The sequence below is a fragment of the Leopardus geoffroyi genome, chromosome A3 (genome assembly GCF_018350155.1).
Source record: "Leopardus geoffroyi isolate Oge1 chromosome A3, O.geoffroyi_Oge1_pat1.0, whole genome shotgun sequence".
Lineage (NCBI taxonomy): Eukaryota > Metazoa > Chordata > Mammalia > Carnivora > Felidae > Leopardus > Leopardus geoffroyi.
Window position 1 is genome coordinate 118,362,017 of NC_059336.1, and position 21,537 is coordinate 118,383,553.

The 21,537-nt window shown below is 40.7% G+C and overlaps 1 protein-coding gene across 3 annotated transcripts; it reads right to left on the minus strand.

Annotated features, from left to right (window-relative positions):
• Nucleotides 1-1,218: 1,218 nt before the first annotated feature.
• Nucleotides 1,219-21,533, minus strand: GPN1 (GPN-loop GTPase 1). Of its 3 annotated transcripts, none has more exons than XM_045447330.1 (14): nt 21,395-21,533; nt 20,592-20,685; nt 18,525-18,564; nt 16,760-16,826; nt 15,844-15,881; nt 13,320-13,398; nt 13,014-13,108; nt 12,036-12,081; nt 11,250-11,396; nt 10,082-10,164; nt 8,536-8,575; nt 7,799-7,889; nt 3,379-3,486; nt 1,219-1,634 (listed from the first exon to the last, which is right to left on the minus strand). In XM_045447330.1, the coding sequence occupies exons 1-14, from the start codon at nt 21,503-21,505 to the stop codon at nt 1,549-1,551; spliced, it is 1,125 nt and encodes a 374-aa protein (XP_045303286.1). In that variant the 5' UTR covers nt 21,506-21,533; the 3' UTR covers nt 1,219-1,548. The 3 variants fall into 3 exon arrangements, with proteins under 3 accessions (XP_045303286.1, XP_045303287.1, XP_045303289.1); XM_045447331.1 differs by having other exon boundaries at nt 21,494-21,521; XM_045447333.1 differs by lacking the exons at nt 16,760-16,826; nt 18,525-18,564 and having other exon boundaries at nt 21,395-21,417.
• Nucleotides 21,534-21,537: the final 4 nt, after the last annotated feature.

A 21,537-nucleotide genomic window follows, 5' to 3' on the forward strand; every position in this document is an offset into this window, starting at 1 on the left:
GAGTTAGAGCAGTGGTTCTCAAACTTAAATGCATGGGAATCCCCTGGAGGACTTATTAAAACAGATTTCTGGGTCCCACCCCCACAGTTTCTGATTGAGGTCTTGAGTGTTGGATTTCTAACAATTTCCCAGGTAATGCTGATGCTTCTGGTCCACTGGCCACACCTGAGAACCACTGAATCAGAATGCAGATTAGGCAGGGATAAAATTCCTTAAAGGAAATGCACTATGTTTTATATTAATAGGAAGAATGTGCAAGCAGGGCAAACCTTACCATGGCTACTATGTATGGAATGTGCACCTGACCCAAATCCATGGCCTTTGATGAAATCACCAAGGATACTTTAAAGTACAATACAGGGGCACCTGGGTGGCTCAGCTGGTTAAGAGTCCTACTCTTGATCTCAGTTCAGGTCTTAATCTCTGGGTTGGGAGTTCAAGCCTCACACTGGGCTCCGTGCTGTGCATGAAACCTACTTTAAAAAATATATAAATTTTAAAAATAAAGTACAATACAAACAGCCTGGCTCTGTACCTGGTTACTAGGTATGTATACACAGGAGGCTTTAGTAAACATCCCTCTTTACCGAGACAGGTTTGGACAGGTGGCTTTAAACCTCTGTGTTGAACAAAAGTGAACCTATGTGCAATTATATAATTTTCTTATTTGAAATTATGATAGGGTTACAACAAAATTAAAATTAAAAACTCTTTATCCAAGTCACCATCAAAAGCAAGATTCTTACTCATTAATCTTATGTTTTGCTCAATTTCTTCAACGAACTGGTGTCCTAGAACGTTAGCTACCCCACGTGAGACACGTTTCATATCCAACATTGATTGGTTGCCAAGGAGACTTCCACTGCCACTCTGGGCAAGCTCATGTTTTCTCTCTCCCTTTCTGCTAAAAGGAGGGGAACTCGGGGCGCCTGGGTGGCGCAGTCGGTTAAGCGTCCGACTTCAGCCAGGTCACGATCTCGCGGTCCGGGAGTTCGAGCCCCGCGTCGGGCTCTGGGCTGATGGCTCGGAGCCTGGAGCCTGTTTCCAATTCTGTGTCTCCCTCTCTCTCTGCCCCTCCCCCGTTCATGCTCTGTCTCTCTCTGTCCCAAAAATAAATAAACGTTGAAAAAAAAAAAATTAAAAATAAAAGGAGGGGAACTCATGGTGTAGGATCAAGGGCAAGATGCTGGGAGAGTAAAGTATAGATCCAGCCTAATAGAAATTTGAAGTGAATTTTAAGTTCTGTTTCATCCGTCAGCAGCAAAAGTACGTAAGTTCAAACAATAAAACTGGAAGCTTTAGGCTTGAAGGGATATCAGCATCCAAGGACAGTCCATATCCTTCCTTGCATAAATCCAAGGAAAAGGCGAAGGGGAATTGGCATCTACCTGCCAGGTCCAAGAGTCTCCTAACCCTGGCTTCATCTGAGTCAAATTTCCCTATTAGAGAAACTCTGCTACTCTGAACAAAATTGTCCTTTATGGTAGCCCACAATCAGAGGTAAGAGTAGTTCCTTCACAGAGTTCCAAACGTTTGAACTTCTAGAAACTATTTGTTGTTTCTCTTCCAGTATTGTGCCATTGATTCTTGCATAAAATTCTGGAATGCTGGCTCTTCACGGCTTTCCTCCGTAACTGCAAGGAAAAAAGAAGGTCAATTCTTTTTAGCTTTCCCATTATATAGGTGGTTAGAGCTGCTGTCATCAGTCCATCAGAAATAGTACTCTGTTTCTAATAAACTAAGTGTTCACTAATCCCAGTAAGGAAATACCTCCCAGAAGCATGCTCTATTTATCATGTTGCCCAAATGCACAATTTCTCTCATCTGTAAATGAGAATACCTCGTTCATAAAGTAACTAGAATGAGGTCCCATTCCTAGGTATTTTTAACCAAGAAAAATATATGTAGCAGCTTTATTAATAACTAAAATCTGGAAATAACCCAAAAGTCAATTAGCTAATGAATGAACAAATTGTGGTATGGCCACATAATAGAACATTATTCAGCAATAAAAGAACGTATTTCTGATACATGGATGGATCCCAAAAGCATTACACTGACTGAAAAAAGTCAAATGCAGCAAGCTATTAAATACTATGATTCCAATTATACAACACTCTGGAAAAAGCAAAATTATAGGAACAGAAATCAGATTACTGATTGCCAAAAACTAAGTGTTCAGGAAGAGGACGGAATAAGGAACAAACAAGCATAAGGAACTTTTGGGGGTGATGGAAGTGTTCGTATCTTGATTATGATGCCTGTTACAAGTGCACATATATTTGTTAGAACTCATCAAACCAGACACGTAAAAAGGTTGGACTTTATGGTTTGTAAATTACACCTCGATAAATCTGAGTCAGTGAGGTACACTGGATGGTAAAGAGAGGTTTGCTCTTGGTCACCGATTTGACCTCAAAGAGTTGTTTCAAGAAATCGATTCTGTTCACAGTCCCTAAATCTATGCCAGGTGGAGAGCCCTTTTGGGTTTCCAGGGCCATTCTATCCTCTGGTACAGTCCCTTCTAACTGGTTTCAGTCTGCCGAGGCCTCCTTATGTACTCTTTGTTTCCCCCTCCCCCGCCCCCCCCCCCGTAGTCTTTTATTTATTTTTTTTTTTTTTTAAATTTTTTTTTTTTCAACATGTATTTATTTTTGGGACAGAGAGAGACAGAGCATGAACGGGGGAGGGGCAGAGAGAGAGGCAGACACAGAATCGGAAACAGGCTCCAGGTTCTGAGCCATCAGCCCAGAGCCCGACGCGGGGCTCGAACTCACGGACCGCGAGATCGTGACCTGGCTGAAGTCGGACGCTTAACCGACTGCGCCACCCAGGCGCCCCTAGTCTTTTATTTTTTTAAGTTTATTTATTTTAAGAGAAAGGGGAGAGTGCACACACATGCACATGAGTGGGGGAGGGGCAGAAAGGGAGAGAGAGAATCTCAAGCAGACCCCGTGCTGTCAAGATAGAGCCTAAAGTAGGGCTCGATCTCGCAAACTGTGAGATCATGACCTGAGCCAAAATCATGAAGAGTCAGACCCTTAACTGACTGAGCCACCCAGGTGCCCCTTCCTCTCATGTATTCTTAAAACAATAATTGCAACCAAACAAAAATCCTGGATTCCTCAGAGTTACGACCTAAAGGTGAGAAGACATGAGATTAATAAATAAAAAAGCCTGTAATGAGTTCAATATTAACTACTCAGTAGAAAGGCCAGGAACTCTCCATATATTGAACTCTTGCCTGCTGCTGTATCCAGTGCCATCTCTTCTCTCCCCTGTCACTGGCTGCATACATAAGGTGTCTCTCAACAAAAAGCTCCTGAACCAACAATGTGAGGATAAGCAGCTGTTCTCTTTTCATGGGCCACCTCTCACCTCTGTGGTCAATATCATCAGTATCACTGTCTGCTTCCTCATCCTCTTCATCCAAAGTTCCCCGAGTCAGGATCAAGTCAGAAGGGTCGAGTGCAGGAGATAAGCTGTCTACAGAGAAAACACCTATGAGTACCATGTAATGAACCTATGCCTCCTCAAAAAGGTGATTTTCAATCCATGAGTAAGTAGGATTATAAACTGGCAGGATGAAAGTAGTCACAATAAATATAAATGCAGAATCTTACCTCTTCTAAATGTATTGTTAATACCACTTAACATTTCTACAGTAGTTTAGTTCACACAATGTTTCATGAATCTAAAAGGTGCTGTTTTTAAGCTTAAGAAAATTCCTGGTAGTAACATCATTCCTTTTTACTAGCTTCCAGCTTAGAAGAGGCTATAGTTTTTCCTACAAAGACTAAAGACATTTAAGCAGATGTCGTGTGCTGGCGAGTCAGGGTAAAAGTGTACAGCGCTAAGGAAGTTTCCTGGTGGAAATTTAAGTTCAGAGGGTCTGAAGAGATTAGAGGGTGAAATGACATAGTAAAAGAGCCAGGATATGATTCAAGAAAAAGAGGGAGGGAGGAAAACAGAAAATCAAATCTATTTTTAGAGCCAAATTCCCTACTCAGGGAAACTGAATAAGGACTAAGTGCCAGTCATCAGGAAAATGTCTAATCAAGTAATTCCTGTGAGTGGATTGAGCCTGAGAGAGTTGGGCTCCATGAGAACCCAAAACCATGCTAAGTATCATAGAGCTATGGGAGGACATGACCACTCTCTTCAGGAGCTTGGTCTCAGAGAAATCAGCTGGGGAATAAAGGTGGCCATCAGCAGCAACATCAAGGGACACAAATATCAACAGGCCTGTGGCCCTGAAAAAGGATGACAACGTGGCATGCTAACAGTCAATGCTTCATTCTGTGTCCAACTATACTTGGGATTTTCCCAAATAACTTGTTGAAAGTCCCCAACTTTTAACAGGTTATCAGAATATGGCAGCAGATTTAATTCACATTTGTTGATTCACATATTCATGAGTGATTCCAAAGGGGCACAGCACACAAATTTACGTTGCTAAGGTGTGCAACAAGGATGGCCAGGCAAGTTCACTTAAATGGTAAACCTAGGCAGTTTCCTGGTAAACCCAGCATTTCCTCCTCCAAGTGGCTTTGTTCTCTACTAAAGATACAGCAATAGCTTTCGATACAGCAATAGCTTTCATCAACAGAACTTCAATCTTTTAAAGGCCAGTCCAGTCCATACCACTCAAAAGTGTGGTTGGGTGGGGGTGCATATATTCTAAATATGAGCACCAACCTAGAAACCCCTAAGAATCAATGACAACATTAATTCAAAAAATAAAAAATTCAATAAAGTAGCAGCATAAAAAGACTAACATATGGAAATTAGAAGCCTTCATATACACAAACATAACCAGTTAGAAGATATGGTTCAGAAAATCCCATTTTCAACACTAACAAAGAAGATAAAATTCTTAGAAAATTTTAACAAGAACTATGCAAAAACCACATGAGGAAAACACTCCTGAAAAATCAAGTTACATTTGACAAATATAAACACACTCCTTGCTCTTGGACAGGAAGACTCAACGTGACAGTTGTCAGTTTGCCCTATATTAATGAACATAATGCAATGTCAATAAAAACACCAAAGAGCTGTTTTAGCAAGCTAAATAAGTTGACGCTAAAGTTCATACAGAAAAACAAACAGACAGGAAGAGCCAGGGAAACACTACAAAAGAAAAATATGAAAAGGGACTAGCCCTGTCAGACGTTAAAACATTTTATACAGGCTCTACGTAATTGTAACAGTGTGGTAAAGACACAGACAATCCAGAAGAATAAAACAGAAGTCCAGAAATATACCCAAGTACACATGGAACTTTAATATGTGATACAGGTGGCATCTCAGATTGCTGAGGCAAAGGTAGTCTTTTTAAGAAACAGTGTGGGGGCGCCTGGGTGGCTCAGTCGGTTAAGCGTCCGACTTCGGCTCAGGTCATGATCTCGCGGTCCGTGGGTTCGCGCCCCGCGTCAGGCTCTGTGCTGACAGCTCAGAGCCTGGAGCCTGTTTCAGATTCTGTGTCTCCCTCTTTCTCTGACCCTCCCCTGTTCATGCTCTCTCTCTGTCTCAAAAATAAATAAATGTTAAAAAAAAAAATTTTTTTTTTTTAAAAAAAGAAACTGTGGTACAATTGTTTATGAAAAAGGTAATACAGGGCTATACTTCACACTATATCCAGGAATAAACTAAATAGATCAGGGATCTAAATGTAGACACTGAGGGGCACCTGGGTGGGTAAGTCGATTAAGCGTCCGACTTCGGCTCAGGTCATGATCTCACAACTCGGGAGTTCAAGCCCTGCGTTGGGCTCTGTGTTGACAGCTCAGAGCCTGGAGCCTGCTCTGGATTCTGTGTCTCCATCTCTCTCTGCCCTTTCCCTGCTCATTCGCTCTCTCTCTCAAAAATAAACATTAAAAAAATTTTTGTAAACATAGTCAGTGAAACCATACAAGAACTACAATAAAACATAAGTAAATTCCTCTTTAACACAGTATGGGTAAGGGATTCACAATTACGACACAAAATCCAGATGCAGTAAAAGAGAAAGCAAGTAAATTTGACTATATCAAAACAAAATAAAAACTTTCGCCTGGCAAAATAACACCATGAACAAAGTCAAAAAACAACTGATAACCGGGCACCTGGGTGGCTCAGTCTGTTGAGCGACCCACTTCGGCTCAGGTCATGATCTTGCGGTTTGTGAGTTCGAGCCCCGTGTCAGGCTCTGTGCTGACAGCTTAGAGCCTGGAGTCTGCTTCGGATTTTGTATCTCCTCTCTCTGCCCCTTCCCCGCTCATGCTCTGTCTCTCTCTGTCTCAGAAATAAATAAACATTTAAAAAAATTAAAAAGAAAAACAAAAACAACTGATGAGGAGCACCTGGGTGGCTCAGTCAGTTGAGCATCTGACTTCAGCTCAGGCCATGATCTCACTGTTCATGAGTTCAAACACCACATAGGGCTCACTGCTCTCAGCCAGAGCCTACTTTAGATCCTCTGTCCCTCTCTCTCTGTGCCCCTGCATATCTCCCTCGCACTCGCTCTCTCTCTGTCAAAAATAAATAAACATTTTAAAAAAACCTGACAACTAGGAAGAAAATACTTCCAACTTGCATCACAGAAAAATGGATATTACCCCTATTACATTAATGGGTATTAAAACTAGTGAGTAAACATGTGAAAATTAAAAGGATATTCATATGGTCTCAAAGCATCACCCAACAAAATACTTATCATAAAGGGAAAAATAACTTTATAATGAAAAAAATCTGGCAGACACCAACTTAAGCAAGTAATCAAAATTAACATCACCAGTAATGGGACAAATCTACACTGTGTGCCTCCAGATGTTCTGCGTGAAAAAAACTCAACTTCACTTGTGTAAAGTTCTGCCACCTGAATTGAATACTGAGGGAACATCAGACAAACCCAAACTGAGCATCATTCTATAAAACATCTGTCCCATACATTTCAGAATTGTCACTGCCACGAAATACAAAAAATGGCTACAGAACTATTCCAAATTAAAGGAGAACAAGAGACTGGACAACTAAATGCAGTGCAGATCCAGGATTTTCTCCTGCTACACAGGGCAAACAGCTACCTCTAAATGAGGACTACACGTTAGACAACAGTATCAGTGTTAATTTCCTAATTTTTAGTTAACTATAATGGAGTTCTATAAAATAATATTATTGTTAGGAAATATATGTTAAAGTATTCAAGAACAATATTCAAGAGTAAATCTGTAACTTATTCTTAAATGAGTCCAAAAAAAGGGAATATATATATATAATGTATAAACATTTTGTTTACAAATACACTTATATGCTTATATGAAATATAACTGCATACCTATTGAGAAAGAAAGAATAAAGTAAATGCGGTAGAACATAAACATTTTTGGAATCTGGTTGAATGGCATATAGCAATTCCTATGCTAACCACACAATTTTTCTGTTAATCTGAAATCAGGCCAAAATAAACAGAAAAGGAAAAAAAAAAAGAGGGGGGTAGAGGGTGAAAAGTATTTAAGCAAATAGAGAAGATATCAAGTATCTTGCCAAAGTAAAGCAAAAACTACCTTAAGAGGAAGAATTCAAAGTCGTATAGTTATATACACAACTTTCAGGAGTTTATCTTTCCAAACCATTTTATATATATATATATATACACACACACAAAGTAAATGTGACAGATCAACTGATCTATCTAAAGCAACACATTATGTTCATCCTTTTCTCTTTATCTCTCTTAAATGTGAGTATCTTCCTGCTCAGTGGAAATAGGCATATTCTGCTTTTAGTTCCTAACACCAAGAGACCCCCCCATTACCAGTGGCAGTCCCTGTGTCCAAGGCTACGGAGCCCATATCTTGCCGAAGGCGTTCCAGTTGTTCTTTCTGTTGCTGGCTCTGTGCACTGGCCTGTACATACAGAGAAAAATATCCTCATATTAAAAAAGGAGCCCCTGAGTTAGATGCCAGACTTCTAACAGGAGACAAGTATACAAATACTAAAGGCTATTTAGACATTGAGGCAGGTAAGAGATGGCTGATACGGGGACAGAAACACTAAATACCATGGGCCCAGATTAGCACAAATTCAGACTGAAGGGCTCTGCAGACTGATTTAGAGGTTTCAGAAATGGGACACAAAAACACATCAATAGAACCCTCAGGAAGACACAGCAGTGATAAGGGGCCCTGTGCAGCCAAAGGGGGCAGGCCAAGTAATTATTTGGAATCAACACTGTGAACCACCTCTTTTGTCTTAAAATTCTATAACCAGCCTTTAAATGAGCCTTGGAGAAGTGAAGTAGGGCATAAGAAGTGCTTAGCAAATGTAACAGAAAAATCAGATTTTTAAAAATTCAAATAAAGAGAAGGAAAATAATTAAGGGGCACTTCTGCATCCAGACAGCACACATACACATTTACTAATTTAAAATAACAAATACCTAAAACATACCCTGATAGCCAAAACAAAAGCATTTATGGCAGAATTATTAGTACATGGTTTGAAGTTATTTTTTTTAGTGGCCCAAAATATACACTAACCCTCCTCTCTTACCAGTGATTTCTTCAGACGTTCATATTCAGGACGATATTCCCTGGAAAGAGAAAACGCTTTCTTAATCCTTTTGCTTATTAATCTGTCCTATCTGCTCTCTATCTTCCTAGGTCTCTGACAATAACAGAAGATCTGACCTCACTGAACATTAGATGTAACAAGTCTCAGTCACTGAGATTCTAACCCTTTGGAATTAAAGTCAAGGTGCTTGTCTCCACCCTGTAACCAGCAAAGATACAAAAGACTGACTGCAGGGCTGGAAAGATGAACTCTGGCACCCATGACTTTAGGAGCTTATCTTTTTTTTTTAAGTTTATTTATTTATTTTTTCAGTAATCGCTACATCTGACATGGGGCTTAAACTCACAAGCCCGAGATCAAGAGTCAGATGCCTACAGACTGAGCCAGCCTTGTGCCCCAAGCTCATGCCTCATTTGGGTAAACATTTGAAATGAATAAAAGAAGGAAGGCCTATTGGGCTCAGGTAGCCCAATATATAATTATGTGGCTAATCTGGGCAACAACAGGATACAGAAAAGACTTCATCCTGAGGCTTTGATAACACACAAGAAGACCCCTTGTCTGATGAATCAAAATCAAAATAATGTATATAAGAACCACCATGTGGTTGTTAGAATCTTGCGAAGTATGAAGCCAACAGGAACATACTAGTAAGCAGCCAATGATCATGCCAGGAGCCCAAGGAAAGGTGCTCTGATGACACTTTCCTTTAGGTAGACAGAATTCCAGTATTTACCACAATAGTAGTAACAACCATTTATCATGAAGTATGCTTGCTACGTGTCAGCAAGTGTGCTAGGTGCTCCAGATGTATTTTCACAAATAATCCTCACAACAACCTTAACAGTAAGTGCTATTATCCCTGATCTACAAATGATGAAAACTTGCTAAGGCTACTCATTTATTAAGTGGGGGAAACCGAAATCCAACCCATGCCTGTATGACTCCAAAGTCTATGTTCGTAATTTTTTTTTTAAGTAAGCTCTACGCCCAGAGGGGGGCTTGAACTCATGACCCTGAGATCAAGAGTCACATGCTCTACTGAGCCAGCCAGGTGCCCCTCCAAAGTCTACGTTCTTAATCCAGGGTCAGCCAATGTGGCAAATAGGCCAAATCAAGCCCACTGCGTATTTTTGTAAATAAAGCTTTATTGGAACACAACCATACCCATTTGTTTACAAACTGTCTGTGGACACCTTTGCCCTACAGTGACAGCTGAGCAGTTGCAACAAAGATTGTATGGCCCACAAAGCCTAAAATATTTACTATCTGGCTTTTTACAAAAAGGTCTGATGATTCTTGCTCTTCATCTTTCAATATAGAGAAGGTCTTATACTCCTATTTTTAAAAAAGTTAATGGGACTTGTTATCCCTAAGTGTACACATACAGATCCAGTACACGTAACACGTGGTAAATAGAATACTTACACTATGAAAACCAAAATGCTTTGCCCGGTAAAACTGCTGTTGTATCAGATTGTGTGTTGCTAAGAATGTCATCTACAGGATTTTCCTTTATCCTCACCTTTCATACTCTTCTGCAGCACTGGTGACTTGCATGAAGAGTTCATCTAAGCCTGTACCCAGAACAGCAGACACACCCACCACCTGCCAAAAGCATCATTAATGCCACTGAGGAAATAAGTGTATATTTAAAAAAACATTTTTTATGTTTATTTTATTTTTGAGAGACAGAGACAGACAGACAGATATCACAAGTAGGGGAGGGGCAGAGAGAGAGAGGGAGACACAGGATCCGAAGCAGGCTCCAGGCTCTGACCTGTCAGCACAGAGCCTGACGCAGAGCTTGAACTCACAGACTGCGAGATTGAGATCTGAGCTGAAGTCAGCACTCAACCAACGGAACCACCCAGGCACCCCACAAGTGTGTATTTTTAAATGGTATACATTACTTTGTTCGAACGTCATAAAATCTTCACAAAACTTTAGACACTTCAAGATATCTCTTACAAAGAGTAAAGCTAAAACAAAGCAAAACAGCATGCATACTCAAAAACCATGGAAATAAGTCTATGAAAAAGAGAGGACTGGAAAAGAAAGAGAATTAGCAGGAACAGTAGGAAGACTTCTCCACTATTCCCTGTCAATTTCAACCACTGTCTGTTCTCTACAAAAATTAGTATCTCATGTTAATTATCTGATGTTAATTATGTCTTTGCTTGGACAATTACCATACTGCTTGCCACACCTACCCTCTTTTGCTTATATAAATCTTAACCTTCCTTCAAAGCACACCTCTAATGCTATATCCTCCAAAATCCCTCATTTCAAGAGTGATGTGTCCCTCACCAGCATCAGGCCCAACCTCTAATCTTTTGTAACGTCCTTACCACAATATATCATGTTCCAATTATGTGTGTAGCCTTCTCTTCAAACTAGACCATAAACTCTGAAGGCAGGGTCTTTACCTTATCTTTTTTCCTCTTTTTTTAAAAGTAATCTCTATAATCAACATGGGGCTGAAACTCATGATCCCAAAATTAAGGTCATATGCTCTACCAATTGAACCACCCAGGCTTATTTATCTTTCAAACCACCAGTTTTCAATAAGTAATGCTTTCAATGCTTTTTTATGAAGATAATGAACTTTTCTAAGATATGTTCAAAGCCAGCCCTATGGGTTAAGCGGTTGTCTGAAGGGACTGTCAGTATAAGCAGAAGAGACAGTTTACCCTAAGCGAGCTGTAGAACTCATCTAACACCAGGCTCATTGAACGAGTGAGGTTACTGACGTATGTAGTCTCTTGATTCAGGGCATCTTGGAAAGCCTCAAAATCTTGCATCCATTCCACTGCAAAGCTGTGATCGATGATGTCAGTCTGTACCAGAAAGAAGTCAACTATGAGCAACCAGAGATGAGTTCAGACATCAAACAATGCTAAAAAAATTTTAATTAAGTGATAATAACAAAGAACAATTATTCATATAGTTCCTTTCTGTTTCCCCCATTTCCTTCTCCACTACAACAAATCACGAAGAGCCAAGACTGTTGTAAATAATTAAATGAAGATAGGTGTTCTCTTGATGGACGCAGACCCTCCACTATCCACAGCCAAGTGACCATGGCCGCAGTGGATGCCAGCACATTCTAAGCTCTGAAGTGATATGGTCTTTTGAATACTAGTCATCAACCCTACAACAGGGAAGTTTAGTTTCTGTTTTAATTGCTACTTCCACCCCCACATGCACAGTCACAATTCTGAGGGATAACACACACTATGCTTGAGGGGCTACTCTATCTGGCTTAAAACTACTTTGATGAGAGTCAGTGATACATATTCATATATTCATATAATCTGACTGAATCTTCTTCCTAGAAGTGCTCATGGCTTTGTTTCCGCTAAGTCTGAATCTGTTCTCCAGCATGTGAAAATCCTTCTCACCTACCCAAACCTTCCATTAACACAAGGTTCTGATGAAAAAGAAATACTGAATCACAAAAGGAAGGATCCACTTACTTTATTCATAACCACAATGAAAGGCAGCTTGGTTTTGTACAAGATGCTGAAAATCAAACATCAAGACATTAGTAAAAGCACTTAAGTTCTTGCTTGCCTTGTGTCACTCTGTTGGAATGGAGTGAAGAGAAGGGGGATGGGTTCAGACTCTACATACAGGTATCCACTCTTGCACAGCACTCACATTCTCCTCTCCCAAGAGGAAAAACCATCACCACCATCAAGCAAACACCACACACACTTTCTTGGAGTAATAATGCTGTAATACTGATTTTGGTTTTTGTGTATGTTTTTTGGCCTGGTTGTTTGTTTTTACCAAATAATTGTCTTTTAAACAATAAATATGCAAACAAAAAGTACTGTCATCCGATTTCTATTTCGATTAGGATTTCTTGTGTCTAACTAGAAGGGACATCCCTAGTCACATTAGGAGGCATGAATACTGGCAGTGGCTTCTGTATACTCCCAAAATCAAACTCTCTCAGATTTAATAATGGTTGGCCTTGCTCCTATGTCTAATGCATTCACATACCCGAGTGAGGCATGTCCTTCTGCCTCTAATGACACCATTCCTGGAGCAAACTTGTGCTTTTTGGAATTATAGATGAATCTCTTTGTTCATGATCCCTCATATTATAATTTAACTCTACCTGTCATAACACAGAAAAGGAGCACTTACACCAGGGAACTCTATTCTATTTAGACTTCTTTCATTCAATTGGGAGCAACTACCAGAAACTCCACCTATTTCTGTAACAAGCAAGGGAGGAAGATAAGTTGCCCATAGAGAATGCCAGCACATGTGCCTCTTTTCCCTTCTAACCCCTCCCCAACTCATAACCACTAAACTGAGGGGCAAATTTGGATGAGCACAAATCCAGGTTGGTAAGCACTCAGGACTCAAATACAAAAAAAAAAAAAAAGAGAGAGAAGGCTTCATACCTTGCTGTAATACCATGCCCACCAATAATCAATTACCTGCAGGCATAGAGCATATTGGACATGAAGGTTACTGGGTTGGTACTTCTTGATGTGTCCATGACATAAATGACAACTGTTGGAAATGAAGATGCCTAAAGCCACAAAATAACCACAGCCTTAGTCAAAGGGCTCATAACCTATCCCCAAACTCCCCCCAACCTTCCTTAGCAAGGGAAAGTCATTTGAAGCAGGGTGTACAGAGCTTCCATGACTCCCTCCCACATTAAGGTCCCAGGCAATAAAGAGATGCTTAACCAGTCTAGTTCTCTAGTTACTCTAAGTAACAAGTCCTAGAATACTCACCAGGGCCTCAGTGATGATTGTCCCAGAAGCTGACCACGTAAACACCTCAATCTGTCCAGGTGTGTCAATCAAGACATATCTGTGCCAAGAAAGACCATTAAAGGGGGGCACCTGGGTGGCTCAGTCAGTTAGGCATCCAACTCTGGATTTTGGCTCAGGTCATAATCTCACCATTGATGAGATCAAGCCCTGTGTCAGGGCCTGCTCTGACAGTGCAGGGTCTGCTTGGGAGTCTCTCCCACTCTCTCTACACCTACCCCTGCTCGCTCTCTTAATAAATAAACATTTGAAGTAAATAAATAAGTTAAAAAAAAAAAAAAAAAGACCATTAAAGAAGTATTACACTTGTGCAATGCTGAAAGAGATTCCATCACACAAAACACTGAACATCTGATCATCCAAGATTGGAATAACCTCTTCACACTATCAAGTGTAACTTCCTCCCATTGCCCTTAAAATGCATACTACATTCCCCCAGGCTTTGCTCAATGTCCAGTATTCACGCTACCAGGCAGCAAGAGCAGCGGTCCTCAAATTGCGGCAAATGATCACAGAGGAAACTGTGATAGTTTTAGAAACACACTGCATTAAAAGAAGAGAGAAGCAGGGGCGCCTGGGTGGCTCAGTTGGATAAGCATCTGACTCCTGATTTCAGCTCAGGTCATGATTTCACAGGCTCATGATTTTGAGCCCCGTGTCAGGCTCCACACCGACAGCCTGGAGCCTGCTTGGGATTCTCCCTCTCCCTCTGCTACTCCACCGCTCTCTCTCTCATGCGTATGCTCTCAAACTAAATAAATAAACCTTTTCAAAAAATGAGAGATAAGCAAAACCGGAAGGGAAATATCCTGGGAAACCATCTGGTTTCTTGGGGTAGCCGTGGGGTAAAAGTGGAGGGGGAGGAGAAATAGAGGGATAGGGAAGTGACAGCTAAAGAATACAGTGTTTCTTCTTGAGGTGATAGAAATATTCTAAAATTGACTGTAGTTATGGTTGCATAATTCTGTAAAAGCCACTGAAATGAACACTTTACATGGTATATGAATTACATATCTAAATAAAGCTATTTTTAAAAATGAGCAAAGAATTTTCAATAGACATTTCTCCAAATATACACCAATGGCTAAAATGTATATATAAAATGATGTTCAACATCACTAATCATTGAGGAAATACAAACCCAATGGGATACCACAATCACATGCCACTTCACGCCCACTGACATGGCTATAACAAAAACAAGGACAGCAACAAGAATTGGCAAGGATGTGGACAAGGAACCGTCACACAGTGCTGGTGAGAACGTAAAATGGTGCAGCCACCAAGAGCCGGGGGTGGGAAGGGGGAACAACAGGAACTGCTAATGAGTATGGAATTTCTTTTGAGGATGAAGAAAAAGGTCTGGAATTAGATAGTGGTGACCAATGCATAACATTACGAATACACTGAAAACCACCACATTGTATACTTTAAAATTAGAGTGCACTTTGTGTATTTGTATCTCAATAAAGCCATTATTTTTTACCTCTAGTACGATCCCATTTCTGTAAAAACACCTTATCCATCCATCCTTCTATGTATATACACATGGAAACATGTGGAATGATAGTCACTGATAGCAATGACAACATATATAATATTATGTAATAATGTTTTATATGTATCATACACTATAAATACTAAAAAATAATATGTAATAGTTAATAATAATGATAGTTACTTCTAGTGGGAATCAGGGTGATAGTTTCATCTTTTAAATTTTTTTTTTAACGTTTATTCATTTTTGAGACAGAGAGAGACAGAACATGAGCAGGGGAGAGGCAGAGAGAGAGAGAGACACAGAATCCAGAGCAGGCTCCAGGCTCTGAGCTGTCAGCACAGAGCCTGACGCGGGGCTCGAACTCACGGACTGCGAGATCCTGACCTGAGCCGAAGTCGGACGCCCAACCGACTGAGCCACCCAGGGGCCCCGACAGTTTCATCTTTTAAATATTACGTGTGGTTTGAATTCTCTACAATGAGCAGATAGTCTTTTTTTAACAAAAATAATGAATCATCTTTTTTTTAAAAAGTGAACCTATCATGATCTAATGACAGTTAAATGTAGATAATAACAGTGTTATTTTATTTTACATTTTGATACTATTTAAATTTAAAGAAATAATTATTCTCTCTGAATCACGTAAATTATATTCATTTAAAACAAGGGTTAAAAAGGTGTTTCAGAGACTTTCATGCCAGCAAGTGTGGTCTCCCAAGAGAAGGCAGGCAGACGACTGAATCTGGACAAAGTCTCAATGCCTCCTAGGAAGTGGTGGGCTTATATGACAGTGATCGGTGGCAGGATACTATTAAATTTAGCTCTACACTATATAGCATCTTAATGATTTTTAGCCCACTTTTTTTCTTCACTTCTAATGGTTTTATCCCAACCTACACTCTTTCAGAGCCTGATGGTACCCTGAAATTCTAGAGATGTGTCAATTACAGAGTAATAAATAGGTGTTAAACTGAAATCACTTACTTAGACATGTTCTGGGCCTTCTCAATAAATTTCATGACCTAAAAGAGAAAGATGCCAATTACAACAGATAATCACAAATCCCTCTGCAGGGAGGCCTGCCTTTTAGGCACTATCAACTATTCAATCTCTGTGTTCTCGATTAGGACACCAACTAATGAACTCAATGAACTGAAGAAACACAGCCACATCAGCAGCAAGCAAGGTCCTGAGAAGCTGAAGATGATCTGTCACTGTCAGGTCATATCTCTTGGTGCTCTGGTAAAATATTAATAGCCTGTCTCATGGAGTGACATCAGGGTAAAAAATTAGTAACTACATGAGGCACCTGGGTAGCTCAGTCAGTTAAGCGTCCGACTTTGGTTCATGTCATGATCTTGTGGTTCGTGAGTTCAAGCCCTGCGTCAGGCTCTGTGCTGACAACTCAGAGCCTGGAGCCTGCGTCGGATTCTGTGTCTCCTCCTCTCTCTGCCCCTCCCATGCTCATGCTCTGTCGCTCAATAACAAATAAACGTTAAAAAAAATTTTTTTTTAATTAGTAACTACAAAACACTTTTATAGAAATAGAGAAAAAGCTAACCAATGACAATTATGTCACATGTAAAAAGCCCCATTATCTTTCCATTCCACGCCCACTAGCCCATCCCACTCCCCAACCCTCCACCCCATCCTCAAGGTAACGTCCAAGACATGATCAAGAAAAGAACCTACGTCTCTAGGATTTTTGTTTTACTGGCTATGAAGCATCTCACATCACTGATCATTGTCATTACCCACTTCTCTGTCTACCAAAACACTTACTTGTTTTCTATATGCATACGCAGGCTTATTGCTCTTCTTTCCCAGGGTGAGCAAGCTACAGCATTTAGAAGTCACAGGTTTTTACACAGCCATGTCATAAAAGTAGAAACAGACATACCTGATCAAATCTGGTAGCAAAGAGATTGAGTGAAGTCACTATACCACCATTGGGCCCAAGTCCATACCTGGACACTAAGTTGAGGATTTAAATTACTTACAGATCAATTTAGATGATGAAGTTCATGCTTTGGGTATCATTCACACAAACAGCATTATAACTAAGTGTTCCATGAATGGACACTGGCAGCTAATCCTTGACTAGTACATACCACACAACCCTAACATCACAAGGAAATATTCATTATCAACATCTTCCTCATCCATTTGTCATTTTAGGGATGGCTAGGCAAAATGAAGTAATTAAAGTGACCAAAATGTGGGGGCGCCTGGGTGGCACAGTCGGTTAGGCGTCCGACTTCAGCCAGGTTACGATCTCGCGGTCCATGAGTTCGAGCCCCGCATCAGGGTCTGGGCTGATGGCTCAGAGCCTGGAGCCTGTTTCCGATTCTGTGTCTCCCTCTCTCTCTGCCCCTCCCCCGTTCATGCTCTGTCTCTCTCTGTCCCAAAAATAAATAAATGTTGAAAAAAAATTAAAAAAAAAAAAAAAAAAGTGACCAAAATGTGGGGCACCTGGATGGCTCAGTCAGTTAAGCGTCCAACTTCGGCTCAGGTCATAATCTCACAGTTCTTGAGTCCAAGCCCTGCATCGGGTTCTCTGCTGTCAGTGCAGAACCTGCTTCAAATCCTCTGTCTCCCTCTCTGCCCCTCCCCTGCTTGTACTCTCTCTCCCTCAAAAATAAACAAACATTAAAAATAAATAAATAAAGGTGCCTGGGTGGCTCAGTCAGTTAAGCATCCGACTTCGGCTCGGGTCATGATCTCATGGTTCATGGGTTCAAGCTCCACATCGGGCTCTCTGCAGTCAGCACAGAGCCTGCTTCACACCCTCTGTCTTCTTCTCTCTCAGCCCCTTCCCTGCACGCTCTCTTTCTCTCAGAAATAAATAAACATTTTAAATAAATAAATACATAAATAAAGTGACCAAAATGTAATAGATGCATCAGGCAGTGACAGCCTAATGGCATTAGCCATTAAGACCATCTATATCACGCTGCTTGCTCTGATCCTTACTGATCAAGCAACCTGATTATAATTAGTTAACCCACCTAGACCTGCCTACACTCAAAGTACACATTTCACACAGCAATGTACTATGAGTTGATCCTACTACTAAACCTACTCATTTCTGAGTTTCCCAGTCAGAGGAGGTAGTGGCCTCCAAGGCAATACTACTTTGTGGAACCCAGGCACAGCACCAGCTAGCCTCTCTCACTCTGTGCTCTCTCCTTACCACAGCCTGTAATTCTAGGAAAATGGTAAGAAAACTGAAATCACAAGCTGAAATCGTATTTCTAATCACCTACAATACCTTTCCTCACATTCATCTTTCCATCCTCTTAGTTCAATTACTTTGAAACGGGAGTCTGGGTGGCTCAGTTAAGTGTCTGACTCTTGATTTCAACTCAGGTCATTATCTCACAATTCATGGGTTCAAGCCCTACATTGAGCTCCGAGCTTGCTAGGAATTCTCTGTTTCTCCTCTCTCTCACCCTTCCCCTGCTTGCATGTGCGTATGGGCACTCTCTCTCAAAATAAATAAACAAACTTAAAAAAAATCCTTTAAAAAATTACTTTAAAGCAATTAAATGCTTTTGCTAGTATTGTTTTACAAAGATACAAAAACACTCTCTCAAAGCCACAAAATATGGACAATAACTATCCAGTGATGAGTCAGCACAGGAGGCAGATGCAGAAAAGGATACTGTTTCATGACTTCTTTATACTTGACGGTGTCACGAATATCTGGGGGGGGGGGGGGAGGAGGGGGGGAAAGAATTCACTGGAATTTAACACATAAGAAACAATAAGTTTGAGACCCTCCACCTATCATAGCCTCAGCCAGTAGGCCTCTCAGGTCACCTCTGCTTCCTCTGAGGAGAAGAAATAAGTTTCTCTCTTGGTATCTCAGTTAGTTTTCAAATCTGTTTTCTAAATTTTCAAGCTAAGGTCAATGAACTGTGATAGGGAAAAAAGCAAGATCGTGAAGAGAACAAAAAGGGAGAAGGCACCCTGCAAGTACCTTCTCTACCAGCAAGAAGCTGAAAGCAGCTTTTCAGGCTTCTCTTGCCTGCGTTCTCTTCTACTAACCCCCGGCTCCACACTGCTTTCCTTCCTTACAAAGGATAACTGGCAAGGCACCCATGACAAACGTAAGACTAGGAGCTTGGAAGTTAAGGTAGACATGGTCTGAAATAAGGAGAAAAGTTCTGTACAACTTAATACCTTATCAGTGACCATATGCATAGAAAAAGAGAGCTAAAAAAATATGAAATTGTTGAGTTACTATACTGTACACCTGAAACTAATGTAACATATTTGAACCATACTGGAATTAAAAGTAGAAAGAAAGCAAGAAAGAAAGAAAGCTAAATCAAGAAAAAGTTTTCTTACTGCCTACTAGTAACAGGGTAATGCAGACATGATTTTTCAAAGGGAAAATTAATGCATCCAGTAATATCTAACTAAATCTAACTATCAGCCTGTAGACCCCACCAACAATTAGAATTCCATCTTTTTCTAAATTTAAGTATAATTGACATAGAGTATCTTAGTTTCAGGTTTACATCATAATGATTAGATATTTTTACATATTTCAAAATGATCTCCACAGTAAGTGCAGTTACCATCTGTCACCAAAGTTATTAGGCTGTACGTTATATCTCTGTAATTTATTGTGTAACTGGACATTTGTACCTCTTAATCCCCTTCACCTACTTCACCCGCCTCCTAAATCCTCCTGTCTCTGGTAACCAACAGTTTGTTTCCTGTATCTGAGTCTGTTGCTGCTTTGTTTGTTCCTTTGTTTTGTTTTTTAGATTCTACATATAAGTGAAATCATAATGTATTTGTCTTTCTGTCTTGATTTATCGCCCTTAACATAACACCCTCTAGATCCATCCATGTTGTCACGAATGGTAAGATTTCATTCTATTTTATGGTTGAGTCATTTTCCACGGTGCATGTATATATATACACACATACACTGTATCTTGTTGATCCATTCATCTATCAACCGAAGTCCATCCTTTAAGTGAGAAGATGTCAATTTTTTCCCAAACCCTTCCCAAAATGATCTCTGCTTAATACAAGGTTTTCCTTTATTAGTTTAACTAGGGTACGAGCAGCTTAACAAGATTAAGAGACACAGAGGGAGAAAATTAGCACAGTGACAGCCTAGAAATCAGGAGACCCGCAGATCCCATCAAGAATTATGACACTGAATCATATCCACTCTTAATTTTTTTCATAGCCACAGATTCCTCTGAAAGCCGATGATAACTGGAAACCCCTCTCCAAAGCAATGCATACATGCATATATATATACACACACATATTTTCCCATGTAACGTTGGGAGTGGAAGCAAGGTTCCTATAGATCAGTACATGAACTACCACACAAGAACCCTTAAACTCTCAACTTTTGATAAAAGAAACTAAATAAAACAGTTTTATGTACCAGAGCCTGCTGAAGTGACCTGGAAGTGAGAGGACTGACTTTCTGTCATTTCGCTATCCCAAGTAACAATAGCCTGACACCCTAGGGTCAGAAAGAGGCGGAGAGATAATAGTGTGACTGGAAGCAAATTTAGTTAGGGAACAAATAAAAGAATGTGCATAAGGGAGAAGACTTGTTTAGAGATTCTAGCAAATTCACAGAAAATGAAAATTGGCAGTTTTGAAAAATGAAAAACGAAAGCATTGAAGTCTGGCAAGCTGGAAGTTTTCCATTTTCTGAGGGACTTCACCCAGTTCTGGTACAGTTTACTCACCAATATTGGCAGGAAAGGGTACTTCATGTACAGCTGGGTCCAGATTAATCACATAAGGTGGAGACCCTTGGCTATGCAGATGTCCCGTAAGCCTCTGCAGAGGTGATGGGGAGAGGGATGTAGTGAGACAAAGAGGGAATGATAGGGGCCAAGAGAGAACTTCCATTCCTTTATGGATGATCATACCTGAAGACTTCTGCACTTACCCTTCTCAGTACTTGAAATATTCGCCCCCAATATCCACCTCCAACATTCAACTCAGATGAAACGCTACCTTTTATCACCCACCTAACAGCCTCCCCCTACTCTCGATCACTTATCTACTTGATTTGTGTGGTTTTTTTCTAGCACTCCCACTAAAACATTAGCTCCAAAAAGCGGGAACCTAGTAAACTCAATTTCGCTGTGTCCGCGGTGGTTGAAACATGACAGCTGTGCAAGAAATAATTCTTTAACAATCTACACCAAAAGTCCGTGTGTTGGCACTGTATTCATTAATTGCCAGTTACTCGTAAGACTGTCTTCGAGGAGCTGACAACTTTGTCGGTAAGAGAATTCCAGAACGCGGTAAGTTGTACCAAGCACGAACTGAGGGTGTGCAGATGAGAGCCCTAGCCCTAATTAAACCAGACTAGAGTCGAAAAGGCTAGCCTAAGAAGGAACCGGAGTTGCTGGCAAGTTCTCGAAAGCCGCACGCGGGTCCCCTCCAACTCCCTGAGACCTTCCTCCCGTTCTCCCTGGCCTTTCGCCTGCCACTGTCAACCTCTCGCGCGCACCTATTACGCCCGCGCCCTGTACGTCACCTGTACAAAGGTGGTTTTCCCAGATCCCGCCATTCCCAACACCAACAGACACACTGGGGGCCGAAGACCCCCAGAAGCCTGCGACTCAGCTTCACCTACGGGCTCCGCCATCTTTCTCCTGGCTCCGCCCACTCTACCGTAGT